Consider the following 17047-nt stretch of genomic DNA (forward strand, 5'->3'; position numbering starts at 1 on the left):
AAAGCTTTATTCCTTGATCTGAGAACGAGAGTCTGCACACAGAAGTCAACAAACTGATGATTTCACAAAACCTCCCCCCTCCCCACCCCCACAGACAGACACTACGGGACAGGTCCAGCACAGCCGCCACAGTGTGGCCTCACCCTGCCCCGAGCTGCTGATGGTCCCATGGGCCACAAGGGACGCAGCATCTCTGTCCTGGCAAGACCTGGGCTGATGGGCAAGGCTGGCTATGGAAGGCTCACTCGCTGGATAAGGTTGTTCCCCGAGGAGCCAGCAAGGAGTGGGATGGAGGAGGAGCACGTGGCCCACGGGTGGGCTTCCACATGTGGTCTTGGTGCTGGGAGAATTACGATCGCCCCCTGTCTCAGCTTAAGGACGAGGGTCCCCTCAGCACAAGGGTGGGGGTGGGGAGCAATGGCAAGAGAAGGAATTTTGGAAAGCGGGGGCCTGGCTGGGGGCAGATGGTCCCTTTGTCAAGACATCGAAGACTCCAAAGGTCACCACTTCAGCCTCAAGCCACAGTCCAGGATGAGGGCTCAGGTCTGCCCACTGCGTGGGGCTGGAGAGTTCCCGGTGCTGGCTCCCAGGAAGCCCCAGCTCCGCCATCCTTCAGTGCCCACTTGCTGTCCACACCGATGAAATAACCCTCTCCTCGTTGTGTTCTTTCTCAGGATGGCAGGGAGGGAGCCAAGGTTTTAGGCTCCTCTCAATGACTTTATTGGTCTGCTTGCTCCAGGGGCCTCCTGGACCCAGCATCTTTCTATTGCTCAGTGGGGAAGCCCTGGGAGGCCGCCCAGAGGACCCACTCCTTGGCCAGCGCTCCTGTGTCCTGGTTGCTCCACAGCCTCAGGTTGGGGCCAGCACCTGCGACCCCTTCCCCGCCACCTGAGGCTTGGCCCTGGCGCCACTCGGCCTCTCCTCCTCTCCACCCCCGCGCTCCCCGCCTGAGGCCCCTTCCTCTCCCTGCCCAGTATCCAGACAGATGGCTTCCTGTGTGGGCAGGCCCGTCCTTCCATTCCTGGCCTGGCCTCTGTGGCCTGCCCAGGGTCACCCGGAGGGGTAGTAGGGAGTATCGCTGTGGTAGTTGTAATCTGGGCACACCTTCTGGACCAGCCTATAGTCTGTGCTGTAGAAGGCGATGTAGACACAGACGACTTTGAAGGGCTGGGAGCAACTCCAGGTGGCTGAGCTCTGAGCGTGGTCTCGGGAGCAGGTCTTGGCTGGGTCGTGGGTGCAGAGCGAGATCCGGCGGCCCCGTTCCACCTTCTCCCACTCCATCCGGCAGTTGAAGATTTTGGAGGCCTTGGCTTCAATGAAGATCTGCTGCTCCTGGTGGAACTCTACAGCCTTACTGGGGGGCACGAGGCTGATGGAGATGTTGCCCTGGCCCGTGGCATTGTGTCGGAAGTGGACGCTGAAGGTCCCATTGCCGTGGTCCACGATCTTCCCCGTGACGAGCAGGTTCAGGGCTACCGTCTTGATGTTGGAGTAGAAGTCACCCCAGCCAAAGATTTTCTTCACTTTGGCCGACGGTGGGGGGCTGTGGTTCGGGCGACTGGGGGGCTGCCCGAGGACCCCCCATGCCTCCCCAGGTGGAGCCAGCAGCCCTAGGAGAGTAGAGTTGGCCATGGGACGGGACTTAGGTGACATGTGGCCCCGCTTTCGAGGCATCCGGGGCCGGGGCTGGCTCTCAGGGTCATCATGCTCAGGGTCCTCTGAGCCAGGCGGACCATCATCCTGGCCACAGATGACCTGTGGAGGGAGTTGGGAGGAGAATGAGCACCCTGGGTCCCCAGAAGACCCAGGAATTCTGGTTCACTGCTCCCCACCACCGGCATCATCTCTCTGCCCTCCCTTCCACCCTGACTTGGGGCTGAGGGGCCCCTGCACATTGCCCACCTACTCTGGGGGTTGGGTGTGCACTCTGACCTGTGTCGTGGTTCCCTCTCATGTTCTGACACTCAGGTCACCCTTAGCTCCTCTCCCCCCTGTCCTGCCTCTGGTCACTATTCAAAGTCTTGGAAGGATGGTGGAGAATTCTCTCCAGTAGACCACGGCAGCAGAGGTACATGGCCCCAACTCCTAGGGAGCCCCGAGTCTGACGGGGGAGGCCCAGCTCCCGATCTTGGGAGAGCCCTCATCTGATGGAAGAAGCTGTGTTGACAGAGCACCCCTTTCCTATAGGAGAGCTAGGGTCCCCCCCCTCTGTGAAATTCCCAGGCTGATGGGGGACGTACAGTCTCTGCCCTCAAAGAACCCCAAGTCAGATAGGAGAGCTCCATCTCTATGCTGAGAGAGCCCCTAGTTTGACATGGGGGTACAGCCCTTGCCTCTTGGGACTTCCTAGTCTGTTGGATGAGACACCATCCCTATCCTGGGATAGTTTCTACCCTCAGAGGCAAAGAGAACCAACAGACGATGGAAAAGAAAACAGAACCCAGTGAAATTCTCTCTCAAGTACAAATGCAGTTTAGGTTTTGGCAGGAGGATTTGAGGGAGACCCGGGGTGAGTTCCATACCCAGGAGGGCCAAACTCTCCTCAGGGGACCACTGATGATAACATGCCAGGACATTACTTATACTAGGAGGTAGGAGTTCTTATTATTCCCACTTCACAGATGGGGACACCAGACTCACAGGTTACATCACTACAAGGCTAAGTCACACAGTCAGCCCTCCCAAGCCACTGCACTCCCGGGCTCACAAACCAGATGGGTCCTTCTACTGGGATTTTATCCAAGCCCCATCCCCACACGGGATCTCCTGTAAAGCTCTGCAGAGGCTTGGCTGGCCTCTGCTGCATCAGCTCTATTGACAGGCAACATCTGGGGAGGCTTCCTGAAGGAGCTGTGGGGAAGGCCAGCAGGACAGCCTGACAAGCTCAAACACAGGACAGCTCAGGAGGGCATCAGGGAGTGAACCAGGTTTCCTGAGGACAGCTGCCTGGTGTGGGTCTGCTCAGCTTTTGAAGAGAGTACTCACCCTATGTGTCTCGTTATGAGCACCAGGGGCACCAGCTCACAGCTGGGCAGCATCTGGATTTGCTGGCGACCCTGGGATGAGGATGTGGGATGCCTGAGGTCTGGAGGGCTCCAAAGGGGTTTGTGGTCTCCGTTCTGGCCCTGGCCATGCCTGGGGTTGTGTGCGGTGGCCCTGCCTGCCAGGACCCAAGGGTGGGGCAGAGGGACAGCAGGAGGGGAGGCTCTGGGGGCTGGGCTCCAGGCGGCAGACCTGTGTGTACTCAGCCGCCGGGGGTCACAGCTGAATGGCTGGAGGATGGGGAGAAGGGCCCCGGGTGGGGATGTGACAAGGGAAGGCTTCTTCCACACAGTGGCAAAGGTGATTATTGTTTTGAGGAGAAGGGCAGACCCAGATGTGGGGCTGAGGCTTCTCCAAGACGGGATTGGTGGGTCGGAGGGGAGCTGAGCCCTGGGCTGGGGTCTGGGGTTGATTCCCCGCGTCCTGGGCCGCCGGGGAGGAGCGAGCGAGCGCTCGGGGAGCGGGCTCTGGGCGCTCCGCTCAGCTGCCGCGAGAGCCCGGGGCGGGAGCCGCCTGCCCAGGTCCTGTGGGGCTCGGGCTGCGCGCAGCCGGGAGAGGAGAGGAAAACAACAGGCGGGGAGGGAGGGAGCGGGAGGGAAGGCTGCAGCGAGGGACGCGGGGGCCGCCCCGCGCCTGTACTGGCTCGTACGCTGCGGGACCCAGAGCGCGGGGCCCGCCGGGGCCCGCCGGGGTCCCTAGGTAAGGGAAGAGCCCACAGCCCCTGCCCTGGCAGGTCATCAGCTCCACAGCCATCCCCCACCACCCTTCCGCACGGCCCGGGGCCCGGGAAGGGGTCGAGTAACCCTTGGCGACGGCTGCGGGCATTTTCCCTCGTGCCCGTCGCACCTCCCGCCACCAGAGGCCGAGTGGGTGGGCCAGCCCAGCACCCTCTCCCCGCCCCTATTAACCCTTTCTGTCCAGTCTCTGGCCTCGGACCCGCCCTCTCCCCCAGCCTCCAGGCTTCCGCTCCATCCCCGGGATGCTGAGGGGAAGGGAGAAAGTTTTCGGGCTTGGAAGCTTCCCGCGCTCTCCCCCAATCCTCCCGGCCCCCGCCCCTCCGCGCCGCTCCCCGCGGACCACTCACCAGATAGAGGCTGCCCTGCACTAGGAACACGAAGCAGCAGCGAGTCAGTTGCATCTTCCTCCTTTGCTCTCGTGCCCCTTTCTCTCGTCTTTCCCCCTCAGGGTACCAGGCCCTTCCTCACCCCTGCTCTTTCAGGCGCGCCGTCCCATGCTCCAGTCCCAGGCCACTCGCGGCCCTCCGCTCTGCCCCCCGCCCAGGACCGACCCCGCCCCCTTCGGTCCAGCTGTGCAGCCGCCGCCCCCCTCCCCTGGTCCAGCTGCGCGCGGCACGGCCCCCTCTCGAGGTCCCAGATGGGCGCCCCGAGCGCCTCGAAGGGCCCCAGCTGCGCGGTGGCTCCGCCGCTCCAGATATGCCCCCTCGGTTCCAGCGGCCGCCGCTGTCGCCCAGATGTGTTGGGGACCCGCGCGCGCGCTCGTCCCTGTACTAATTCCCCAGACCAGACGGCCCCTCCCGCCCCGTCGCGGCGCGCCCCCTGGCGGACGCCCCTGGCCGCGCCGAGACCCGCCGCCGCTACCCGCGCAGCGCCCCGCCAGACTGGAGCACTTCTGGCGCCCAGGCGGCTCCCGCTTCCTCGTCCCTCCCACCGGCGGCGGCGGCGGCGGCGGCGGCGGCAGGTACTGTGAGCCCAGCCGGTACCTCCAGAGTTAACTCCTCCCCTGCCGGCCCGCAACCCAGGGACCTAGGACGCAAGGGGCAGGATGTGGGGGCGGAGTAACTCGGCGAGGAAGGGAGAGGGTGGTGGCCTCGGGAATAGGGACACTACTTTTTCCACCCCTCGGGCAGGGCGCCTGTCCCCGGTCGCGAGCATTGGGGATCTGCTGCCCTGCCCTGAATGCCAAGAGACCTGGAATTTGCAAAGGTCATTTTCCCCAAACTCATTACGAGAGTCAGAAAAGAACGTCTTCCTTACTGTAGCCTATCCCCACAGCCCAAAGTCCACTTCTCTCCCCAAGAGTTGCTTTTGTGCTCAGGGAAGTTCTTCTAGGTGTCTAGCCTGTACTCCTTCTGTTCAGGAGTCAGTTCCTTTCCTCTTCTACTTTACTCAGAGGGGCAGGGATAACCCTCCCCGCCTCCCCCGAATACCTCTCAGTCCAGTCGCTGTGACACGGGAAACTTTTGGCTGGAGCCCTGGGCTGAAAAGGCCACTAGGGTCCAGACTGGATTCTGGGGCTGGGGTCAGGGGTAAGCCTCCCGAGAAGCTGGGGAGCCAGGTGGGCAAGGCCTCCCTGGAGGCTGTACCTCCATTCTTCACTACTGCCCTCCCTGTGATCCAGGGAGCCACAGGCTGGGATGTGGGGCTCCTATGCCAGCAGGGTCTCTATCTCCAGTCTCTGCAAACCTCCCAGGCGAGAAGGAAGAAAATGACCCTCATCTGAGATTCCCAAAGGTGGGGCCCATCCCCCATCACCCCACATCTCTGTGTTTTCTTCCTGGAATTGCAGGGCCCCTTTAGTCCTTAGAAAAATCAAAGGTCAGATTCTAGCACCCAGCACCCCTCAGAGGCTGTGAGGGTGAGGAGGTACCCCAGCATTTGGAGCAGCCCCAGCCTGGGCTGGGCCCATGGGGCAGGATGGGTGGGCACTCTGCTTTGGCCCTCGAGGCCCAGCTTGGTCTCTGGCTGCAGCCCCCAGCACACACCCAGCCTCCTCCCCCACCATCTGCCAGGCGGGTGCGCGGGGAATGCAGATGAATCTTAATATCAGCCTGGGCCAAGTGCGATGAGGGAGACAGATTCTGCGGAATGCAGACAGCATCACAGAGCCCCCTGCATTCCCCTGGGCAGTATGGGATGCAGCAGCCCTTCCCTGGTGGTGGTGGTGGTGGGGTGTGCATGTCTAGTCAAAGACCCCCCTCCTCCACCCAAAGCCTGGGGAGGGAGGAAGAGATAAATCCTTGTCTGGCCTCTGAGCCTCTGGTCCAGCTGGGAGGAAGAAGCTGTCAGCCTGAGCGTGGACAGCTGGTTCCGGCCCTCAGCTAGACAGATGTGTAGCTGGGCCCACTCCTTGTCCGTCTCCAGGAGGTCCTATCCACAGGAGAGCAGTGTGACCCAGCAGAAAGAGCACAGGTTTTCAGGCCAGACAGCCCTGGATTCTACTCCAAGCCTGGCTGTGTGACCTTGGGCAAGTTGCTTTGGTTCTCTGATGCCAGTTTCTTGATCTGTTGTTGCAAGAACTAAATGAGACTGAATGTGCAAACAAAGCACAGGCACAATGGCTGGCAGGCAGTCATGGCGTTCAATAAAGGGAAGCTCTTGCTTTTCTATTACCCACACATTTGCTCTGGCTGTGCCTCCTGCCAGGCTTGCCCTCACTGCCCTATTGGCTCTTCCTGGCTGTCACTTCCTTCAAGTTTCCCCTCTGCATTCATCCATCAACCACTGGCCAAGCCTGTCCTCTGTGCCAGGCACCAGGCCAGGGGCTGGGATACAGAGACGAATGGGACACCATCCTTGCCCTCAAGGATTTCACTGCGTAGTGTGGAACCGAGACATGAAAATCAATGATTATAACTCAGTGTGGTGAGTAGAAAAACAGATCCCTCTACCAGGCAGTATGGATACACCAAGGACCATGCGGGGTGGGGTGGGGGGTGGCGGGGGCGGTGGGGGGATCGGAGAGGGATGGCTTCCTGGAGGAGGTGATGCCGAAGGACTGAATGAATGGTCAAAGGTCTGGAGGCTAGAACAGGAAGCAGTTTGCTGTTACTGGAGCTCAGAGGGGAGGGGAGGAAGTTGGAGCAGCAAGCTGGGACCAGCTGATGGAAGGTCTTTCCTGCAGGTCAAGGGGGTTAGGACCTTGAAAATCGTTTGAAGGGTTTTAAGGGGGCTGGTGATTATAGTCAGATTTGCATTTTAGAAAGCTTTTGGAAAATTCACTGGAAAGAGGAAAGACTTGAGGAAAGGAACCAGTTAGGGGATAAATGCAATGGTCTGGGGTGAGAGAGAGGGGTAGACTGAAAACATCTTTAGGAGGCAAATCAGGATTGAGTTGTTGCTGAAATGAGGAAGGAAGGGAGACAGAGAGTCAAGTATGATACCCAAATTTCTGGCTTGGGCAATAGGCAGGATGCTCGCTGAGGTGGGCACTACATGCAGGGGGATGTGTTGGGGGTAGAAGGTGGCTTCTGGGGAAGTGGGGAGGTATCAGTCATGTCAAGTCGGGGTGCTGTTGGCCAAACAAGGGCAGAAGAAAGTCTAGCCGGGGGTACTGGAGGTGTGGATGTGCAAGAGGAACAAGGGTCTTGGATGGAGGACCCCTGGGCACCCTGGCATTTAAGGGGTGGGCAGAGGAAGAGCAGCCCCCAAAGGATCCCAGGCAGGAGCGGGCAGCCAGGGGCAAGGAGGGCGTGTGGGCTGATCCTGGAAGCAGCAGAAGCACTGGGGCTCTCACACTTGAGAGTGCCAAGCAGAGGTTATTGTACACATGCAGATGCTAGGGCCCCACCCCAGGGGCAGCAGATGGGAGCTCAGAACCAGGCATTTTTGCCCCTTTCCCAGGTAATGCCGATGGAGGTGGTCTCTGGACTTCACTCTGATAAACTGGTGTATGGGGAGTGTCAGCATAGAGGAGACAAGCAGCAGCTCAAAGGAGCAGAGCAGCCTGGCAAGGTAGAGACAAAAAAGTGACCACAGGGTTTGGCCGAGATTCCTCCGGCAACTCTACCCAACCTTGGTCCTTCCACCTGTTCCCAGGGTGGGGAGACAGACGGCAGATTCAGTGAACTCTGTGCGCAGCTGTGCTGGAGGTAACCCCAGGTGTGTCTGCCGTTCAGGCTCACTTCTCCTCTTATCCCCAACCCCCTCCCCACCACACCCTGCACACAGCAGATGCCCAACGAAAGGGGAAGAACTCAGCCTGCTAGTCCCGCCCCACGGCCCCCAGCCTCCTTGGCACCCACTTGCACCCTGGATGTGGGTTGGCTGGGCATTTGCTTAGCACCTCTGATGCTTTCGCCTGCCTCAGTCTCACCTTTGGAAGAATCCTGTCTATATGCCTTCCCTCCTCCCGACCACCCCAGTGCTGCAGGAGAGAAAACAACAGAGGGGTGCCTGATCAGTGCTTATTGAATAAATAGGAAATGGGGCTCCTGATGGTTTGAAAGGCAGAGAATGGATGCCCTTGAGCCACTTGGAGCAGAGGTGCCGGGGAGAGGTGGGAGTAGATCATTATTGCTATCAATCTCTCATGTTTACCTGGAAAATTGCAATTTTTAAGTGTTATGATAGAATGCTACATAGAGGGAACCAGGGGAGCCCAGAGGGAAACCCTAATTCTAATGAGCGGGCCAAGGACGAATCCCAGAGAAATTGGTCTTGTGATATGTGGATCAGCTCAGGTGGGAGGGGAAGGAAGAACCTTCCAGGCAGAGGAAGCATCTCATGCAAAGGCCAGAGATGAAAGAAAGGCTGGGAATGGGGTTCTGATGAGGACAAGATGAAAGACTCATTTGTTCCACAAATAGTTATCGGGTGTCTACTTTTATGTCGGGCCCTGGGCTGGGTGTGAGGGTACAGCTGTGATTGAGAGATGGCAGTCCTTATTCGCGTGGAGAATTTGGGCTCTGGGAGAGACAGAGATTAAATAGCTAAGCATACAAAAACACAAGCTCTGAGATGTTGGAAGGTGGTATGAAGGAAGAAGATCAGCAAGTTCTGAGTAAGAGAGAAACTAAGTAGGGGTCCCACTTTACCTGGAAGTGGTCAAGGAAAGCTCTGTGATATGTGACGTTTCAGCTGGGATCAGAAGGGTGAGGAGGCGTCGCCAGCCATCGAGCTGGGGAGGGGCCTTCCAGGCAGAGGGAACAGCGCATGCTAAGACTCAGAGACTGGGAAGAGTTTGGTGCTTTGGAGGAGCTGAAGGCAGTAAGGATTGTGAAGGAGCGGGGAGTGAGACAGAGAGCCAGAGAGGTGGGCAGGGGCTGGACTGCTCAGGGCTTTATGAGTCTAGTGAAAGGTTTGGGGCTTCGTCCCGTGATTAAGGTGTTTGTTTTGTATTACAAGTTTTTAATTTACAAGTTTAAACAAGGGGCAGACTTGCACTTTAGAACGATCACTAGAAAGATCACTCTGAGGGCAGAGGATTTAAGAGAGTGGGTGACACTGGAAGCTGGGATGTCCTGGGTTAGGGCAGAACCCCTGGGGATGGGAAGGAGGGGATGGCCTTGAAAGACATTTAAGGAGTGGAATGGAGAGCAGTTAGGCTCTAGGACTGGGGTTGAGCGGTCAAAGATGCCCCCAGCTTTCTGGCCCAGGGGACACAGGACGGAGGGCAGGTTTGTGGGAGGATGCAGAGCCCCACCCTGGACAGGTGGCGTTAGGTGCTTCAGGTGCTCAGGTGCAGCGAAGAGCTGGGTGCAGAGTGGAGTTCCCACTGAAGGGACCAGACTGGGAGGTGTGTGAGCCTCGAGAGTTATCAGAGGTGAGAGTGGGAGGAGCTCGCAAAGGACAGAGCACAGCGAGGGTGCAGAATGGGGCTGCCAGGGCCCGTCATGTAGGGAAGAGTGATGGAAGAGAGGGGGGATGGGGCAGGGGAGGGACAGGGGAGCCAGGAAGCAGGTGGGAACCCCCTGGCCTCAGAAGCCTGAGGGAAGCTACTCACATCCCACACTGTGCCTGCCTCCTGCCTCTGGCTTTGAGGGGTCATTTTGTCTATGCCCCTGCCTCTCACAGGTCTCTCCAGCCAGAAGGGCCCTCCTTCTGGCTGTAAAGGCTCCCACGTGTGCTCTTGTTGAGAGGAAAGGATAAGGACGTGGGGTCCAGCACTCCTGGATTAGGGTCTCGCTCTGAGATCGGCTGTGTGGGTGATCTTGGGAGAACCTCTTGTCTTCCTTGCCCTCAGCTGCCCTCCCCCCCCCCCCGTAAAGGGGGATCACACTGCCCCTCTCCTGGGGTGAGGACTTGGTGAGGGTGAGAACATCTGGCTCTCTACTGGGCACATGTACACCTTGGTCCTTTATCTGCATCGAGCTGGTGGAAAGTGCTTTGTAAACAGTGAAACTGGCCATGGCCCTTCCAGCTACTTGTCAGTATCCTCGGAGGTGGGAAGCAAGGGGGAGAAACAGGGCCTGAATTGCACCGCTAGACTGCAGGGCACCTGGCAGGGGCCCCGCACCTGGCACCAGGTCATCTGTTCTCCACCTGTCGGCTGGACACAGGTCGCCCGTGGTCAAAGCCAACTCCCGGAGGGGATGATAGGGAGACCGCGCGGGCGTGTCGTGTCGGACGTGAGCGGGGTCAGCGCGCCGCCTGGTGGGCACTTGGGACGCTGCCTGCGGACGCTTTGCATCGCGAGGAAGGCGAGGCCTCACCTGCCCGCCGCGCTGCCCCCTCTCGCTCGCCAGTGCCGGGCGCCCAGGCGTTTGATGACAACGCCTTAAGACAACGAAGGGCCTGTGCTGCTCAGAGACGTCGTTGCGCGATCGAGCTCTGGAGCCAGATCCCCTGGGTCCCAATCCTGCATTTGACACTGTGTCTTGGGCAAATGACTACACCTCACTGTGCCCGGTTTCTTCATAGGGATAATAACAGTATCCACGTATAAACTTGTTGGGAACAGCGTCTGGCATATAGTTAGTGCTCAATAAATGCCGCCTATTCTTATATACGCATTCAGTTATTCATTCAACCACAGGCTTTCACGTCGCTGTCGGACCAGGAGCTTGCAGGGAGGCAGCTCTGGAGCGAAAATAGCCTCGACTGAGACGGGGAGGGGGGTCGTACCCCCTCGGGCACGGGAAGGGAGCCTCGAGTTCTTTATTTGTGAAAGGGTCAGTACAACATCTGTAGTGAGAAATTCCCGCTTCCTTTTCACGGAAGGGGCGCAGGGTGGGCGTAGAGGCCACGCTCACCTGCACGCTGGCCCTCGGGTTCGCCTCCACTCCGGCCCGAATTCAGGGGCGCGCGCCCCTCTGGACCCCCGACAGACACTGGGTCCAGAGCGCCCAGTGGCAGCCTCCTCCGGAGGTCGAGGCGTCCACCCCTCAGGGTCCCCTCCCCTCCCCCCCATAGGGCTGGCGGGGCGCATCATGCCCTCGCCCTCCGACGGTCGCCCGGGCGTCCAGACGGCCTGCCTGCGCCTTCCATTTCCAGGCCGATGGTGACGCCTGGCGGCGGAAGGAAGGACAACCGGAACCTCCACTCAAGGAACTCCTATCTAAACTCTTGGGCACCGCTGGGTGGGGGCGGGGGGTGGGGGGTGGGGGGTGGGATGAGGAGCAGACAGTGTCAGGGGGATCCAGGAGGTTGAAGGGCTTCCCAGAGCAGCACTGACCTGAGCCTCTGTTGGGGAGATGCAATCAAGACCTTCCGATTCCAAATCTGATCAGAGATGGGGCAGGGGGAGTGGAAGGGCGCTGAGGAGGGGGGCAGGGTTGGGGTGGTAGCCAGATGAGACCCCAGAGAGTTCAGGAGGAAGACTTCCCTAGTATTCTCCCTCCACCCCATTTGGGGTCATCACTGTTCCCCTTTGGTGCCATAGCCCTTCCCACATTTCAATATAGGGCAGAACATGGGGGGAATGAGCCTGGGAGTGGCCACAGGCTGAAAGGGACCTCAGTCAGGCCACTCCTGGAAGGGTCAGCTGCAGCCATGAAGAGGCAGCAGGAAGGACGCCACTGGGGGTGCTTTTCTGACCCCTGTTCTGCCCTGGACCACCACGGCTGCCCACACCTGCCTCATGCAGACTCAGCACTGGTTTGCTCTGCAGCCTTTCAGGCTTGGGGGTCGGGGACTGACCTCAGCCCAAAGGCATAACCTACTCACTCCTGAACGCCAGGCCCAAAGTCAGCCAACTCTGGACATGGGATTCCACAGACTCTGCCAACTCCAAGTATACAAAATCATACTCTTCACATCCTGAACCGCAGTCCTGTGGCCTCCTGTGTTCCTCCCTCCTTGAAGGGCCCCACCATCCACCTCATTAGAATCTTGGTGCCAGCCTTGCCCCCTGTCTCTCTTCCCAATGTCCGATTGCATCTCCTCCAACCCACTGGAGGCTTCAGGACTCCATCATTGCTCACTGGGACCACAGCAGCCCGGAATGGTCTCTCCCAGTCATTCCTTACCTACCCCACGCCAAAGGGAGATTAATTTCCAAGATGCAAATTAGATGATCTCCTTCTCCTATTTCAAATCCTTGGAAGGCTTCCTGCAGCCTTCCCCCTAGTTTAGACAATGCATATTTGAGAACATTCATGAAATGGTACCAAAATCCTCTCATTTAATCACACAACCTAATGAGGTAGCTTCTATTATTACCACATTTTACAGATGAGAAAACTGAGGCTTCAGGAGATAAGGTGGCTTCCCCGAGGATCCATAGCTAATACTCTTCAGAGCTGGGATTTGGACCCAAGTGGCCTGGCTTGCTGAACCCATGCTTTTACTCACCACACCAGTGTGTCCTAAAGTGAAGTATTTGTTGTGTTGGCTGGGAGATTCCTTTAAAAAAAATAGTACAGATGAACAATTTTAATTTTCATAGAAATATGTTTCCTTTTAAGGCTTTTGTTCTATTTTCTTTTATTTATAGCAAGGGATACTGGCTTCCCATTTATGGAGGTGATACAAAGTGACCCTTTAAAATTAATTTATTTTAGGGAAAAAGAGTAGCTAACTGAAAGCAAAGTACTAAGTATTTGACAGCCTGGGCAGAATGTGGAGATGGGAAATGAGCGTCGGTGCACTCGCTGCCGCACTGTGCTTCTCAGGAGAAATGGCAGACTCTGCAGTACACTTGCATGTGCTCTGGCCCCACTTGTTACGGACCAGGGTTCTTGACCTCCTTAATCAATAGAAATTGACCAGAGGCCAAACAAGAAATTGAGGCAAGGCTTTATTGGGGCCCCTGCTGCAGCAGGGGGGAGTGAGAACAAGCAACAGATTCCCCCTGCTCACTCACTCTCCGAAGGGAGGGCAAGCTGGTTCCTTATATGTGTCCAGGGGTCATGCCTGAGGGGGGACTTAGGGGGTTTGCTTACCCCTTCGGTGGTGTTGTGTGCAGGGGGCATGCTCAGTACCCTGCTTCTGCTCTTGGCTCTTCAGAAGTGGCAATTGGGATTTTTGGTCTTTTTGTATCTTTTTGTCCATAATTTGCCCCAACTGTACATGCACGCAGTTATTTTTAGTCCCTTGTAGTTTCTTTGTATTTTGTCCAGGTGCAAGCATTGCAGCAAAGGGTTCCAGGTTCCAGGTCCCAGCCTGTCTCACGCTTACCTCTCCAGCCTGCCCCTTGCTTTCTCTTCTCTACCGGCACTCCTTTCCTGGGGCCTCTGAACCACGTGCAGCTCCCCAAACACACCAGGCTTTGCCTTACCTCGGTGCCTTTGTACACACAGTTCTTGCCACCTGGCGGCCCCTTCCTCCGTGGCTGTCTGGTGAACACCTGCTCTCCATTGGACCATTCACCAACCTCAGGCATCACTCCCTTCTTGAAGCTTTTCTGAATGGATTTGACACCTCTCCCACCATTGTTCCCCCAGAGTCACCTGTCCTCACTTTGTTCTCTGTTCTCTCCCCAGACTGTGAATTCCTAGAAGACAGGGACAGTCTTTGGTCCAATGCCTGACACTCAGGAGGAGCTCAATAAATGTGTATGCAATTTGAATGAATGAATTCCATGGGAAGTCAGGTGGGGATAAGGCTGATTCCAGCTGGGAGGAATGGGGCGGGGGATTACAGCTTTTAAGGAGAAGGTGGGTATGGGCTCTTGAGCTGGATGTTGATGACAGCATGGAGAACTGGGGGATTCAGTCTCCCAGACGCAGATGTAAGGATCTATATGGGAACTTATTTATTAAAGGGGAATGTCAATTTAGGGGAAAAGTCGATTTATTTAATAAATGATGCTGCCATATCGGTGACCCATCGGGAAGAAAATAAAGCCAAATCCTCCCCTCTGACCTGACAATACTTACAAAATAGATCCCTGATGGATTAAAGTTTTAGAGTGAAAAATAAAAGCTAAAAATATTAGGAGAAAAATTAGAAGAATAATTCTTTAACCTTGCGGGAACAGGAAACCCAGAAGCCATACAAAAGAGAGAGAAAGGGATTTCCCTGGTGGTCCAGTGGTTAAGAATCCGCCTTCCACTGCAGGGGATGTGGGTTCAATCCCTGGTCGGGGAACTAAGATCCCACATGCCACGGGGCAACTAAGCCTGCGTGCCGCAACTATTGAGCCCGTGTGCTCTAGATCCCACGCACCACAACTAGAGAAGCCCGCGTGCCACAACGAAGAGCCCACGTGCCACAATGAAGATCCTGCATGCTGCAAGTAAGACCCGATGCAGCCAAATAAATAAATTAATTAATTAATTTAAAAAGCAAAGACTTTCTCTTTAAAAAAAAAAGAGAGAGAGAAAGATCTGGTTACAGAAGAAAGTATTTCAGAAAGACATAAGTTTCCACAAACAAAATAGAAAGGTCAACAACAGACTGAAAAAAATACCTTTGCAACGTGTGTAATAGACAAACGGTTAATATCCTTACTATGAAAAAATTTTATAAACCTATAAGAAAAAGGCAAAAAATAAAAGAGTGGGCAGAAGTATAGACAAGCAGTTGACAGAAAATGTATATGGAAAGAAAGTCAGTCAGCCTCAGAAGGTGTCAGGGAAATACAATTTAAAACAACAATGATATATGTATTGTTAAAACTTATTTTATTGACGTATAGTTGATTTACAATGTTGTGTTAATTTCTGCTGTACAGCAAAGTGATTCAGCTCTACATATATATATTCTTTTTCATATTCTTTTCCATTATGGTTTATCACAGGATATTGACGATAGTTCCCTGTGCTATACAGTAGGACCTTGTTGTTTATCCATTCTATATATAATAGTTTGCATTTGCTAATCCCAAACTCCCAATCCATCCCTCCTCCAACCCCTTGGCAACCACGAGTCTGTTCTCTATGTCTGATTTTGTTTCTGTTTTGTAGATAAGTTCATTTGTGTCATATTTTAGATTCCACATAGAAGTGATATCATATGGTATTTGTCTTTCGCTTTCTGACTTACTTCACTTAGTATGATAATCTCTAGGTCCAACCATGTTGCTGCAAATGGCATTATTTCATTCTCTTTTATGGCTGAGTAGTATTCCATTGTATATAGGTACCACGTTTTCTTTACCCATTCATCTGTTGATGGACATTTAGGTTGTTTCCATGTCTTGGCTATTGTGAGTAGTGCTGCTATGAACATAGGGGTGCATGTATCTTTTTGAATTATAGTTTTGTCTGGATATATGCCCAGGAGTGGGATTGCTGGATCATATGGCAACTCTATTTATAGTTTTTTGAGGAACCTCCATGCTGTTTTCTATAGTGGCTGCACCAATTTACATTCCCACCAACAAAGTAGGAGGTTCCCTTTTCTCCACACCCTCTCCAGCATTTGTTATTTGTAGATTTTTTAATGATGACCATTCTGATCGGTGTGAGGTGGTACCTCATTGTAGTTTTGATTTGCACTTCTCTAATAATTAGTGATGTTGAGCAGCTTTTCATGGGCTTCTTGGCCATCTGTATGTCTTCTTTGGAGAAATATCTATTTATGTCTTCTGCCCATTTTTCGATTGGGTTGTTTATGGTTTTTTTGTTGTTATTCAGTTGTATGAGCTGTTTGTATATTTTGGAAATTAAGCCCTTATCAGTTGCATGAGATATGTATTTTTTAAACTAGTAGACTTTATTTTTTCCGAACAGTTTTAGACTTACAGAAAAAATTGAGCAGGTAGTACAGAGAGTTCCCATAGACACCCCTCCCCCCACCCCATACACAGTTTCCCCTAATGTTAACAATTTATATTAGTATGGTATATCTGTTACAATTAAAGAAACAATACTGGTATATTATTATTAACTAAAGTCCATACTTTATTCAGATTTTCCTAGTTTTTACATTCTTCTGTCTCAGGACACCTCATTACATTTAATCTCTTTAGGCTCCTCTTGGCTGTGACCTTTTCTCAGACCATTCTTATTTTTAATGACTTGACAGTTTGAGGAGTATTGGTCAGGTGTTTTGTAGAATGCTCCTCTGCTGGAATTTGTCTGATCTTTTTCTCATAGGCTGGGGCTATGCATTTTTGGGAGGTTGACCACAGAGGTAAAGTGCCATTCTTATCACATCATGTCAAGGGTACATATGTAATAGGGAAGAACAAACCTGACTCCATATTGGATCTGTTTCTTTTACTTTAACCTTTGTATTATATTGTTTTTGCTACAAGTTAATCAGTGAAAGGATGTTGCCTGGAGCTTAAAGTATACATAATGGCTCGTCTCTGGGAACCCTGCCTCCATGCCTGAGCGTTAGCTCACAGGAAACATCCTGACCAGGTCCACCTGTGAATGGCTGCAGGAAAGACGAAATTAACACATCCCCTCCAGAGTCTGGCCGGAACCAGGAAATATGCAGCAACTTATCGCCTTTTTAACTTTACCTCCTCACCTCCCCCTCTTTGTTCTATAAAAGAAACTGCACCCAGGGGGCTTCCCTGGTGGCGCAGTGGTTAAGAATCTGCCTGCCAATGCAGGGGACATGGGTTCGAGCCCTGGCCTGGGAGGATCCCACATGCCGCGGAGCAACTAGGCCCGTGAGCCACAATTACTGAGCCTGCGCTCCGCAAAGGGAGAGGCCGCGACACTGAGAGGCCCGCGCACCGCGATGAGGAGTGGCCCCCGCTCGCCGCAACTGGAGAAAGCCCTCACACAGAAAGGAAGACCCAACACAGCCAAAAATAAAATATAATAAATAAATTAATTAATTAATTAAAAAAAAGAAACTGCACCCGAACCCAGCCAAGATGGCTTTTTGGGACACTCGTCCACCATCTTCCCCGTCTGCTGGCTTTCCAAATAAAGTTGCTATTCCTTGCCCTGAACTACTCATCGATTTATTGCCTGTTGTGTGGC

General features: G+C 54.5%; 1 protein-coding gene across 1 annotated transcript; it reads right to left on the minus strand.

The window, feature by feature from the left end:
• On the minus strand, positions 1 to 4301 carry NXPH3 (neurexophilin 3). Its single transcript, XM_068530524.1, has 2 exons — positions 4127 to 4301; positions 1 to 1755 (listed from the first exon to the last, which is right to left on the minus strand). Exons 1-2 carry the CDS (start codon positions 4178 to 4180, stop codon positions 1051 to 1053), a joined length of 759 nt encoding a protein of 252 aa, XP_068386625.1. The 5' UTR covers positions 4181 to 4301; the 3' UTR covers positions 1 to 1050.
• Positions 4302 to 17047: the final 12746 nt, after the last annotated feature.

This window comes from Eschrichtius robustus, chromosome 20, assembly GCF_028021215.1.
Source record: "Eschrichtius robustus isolate mEscRob2 chromosome 20, mEscRob2.pri, whole genome shotgun sequence".
NCBI lineage: Eukaryota > Metazoa > Chordata > Mammalia > Artiodactyla > Eschrichtiidae > Eschrichtius > Eschrichtius robustus.

Excerpts from the sequence above, each read along its gene's own strand:
- NXPH3 (XM_068530524.1), bottom strand. The coding sequence starts at position 4,180 with ATGCAACTGACTCGCTGCTGCTTCGTGTTCCTAGTGCAGGGCAGCCTC. Across the intron at positions 1,756-4,126 it reads TGCAGGGCAGCCTCTATCTG|GTCATCTGTGGCCAGGATGA; the intron begins GTGAGTGGTCCG and ends CTCCCTCCACAG.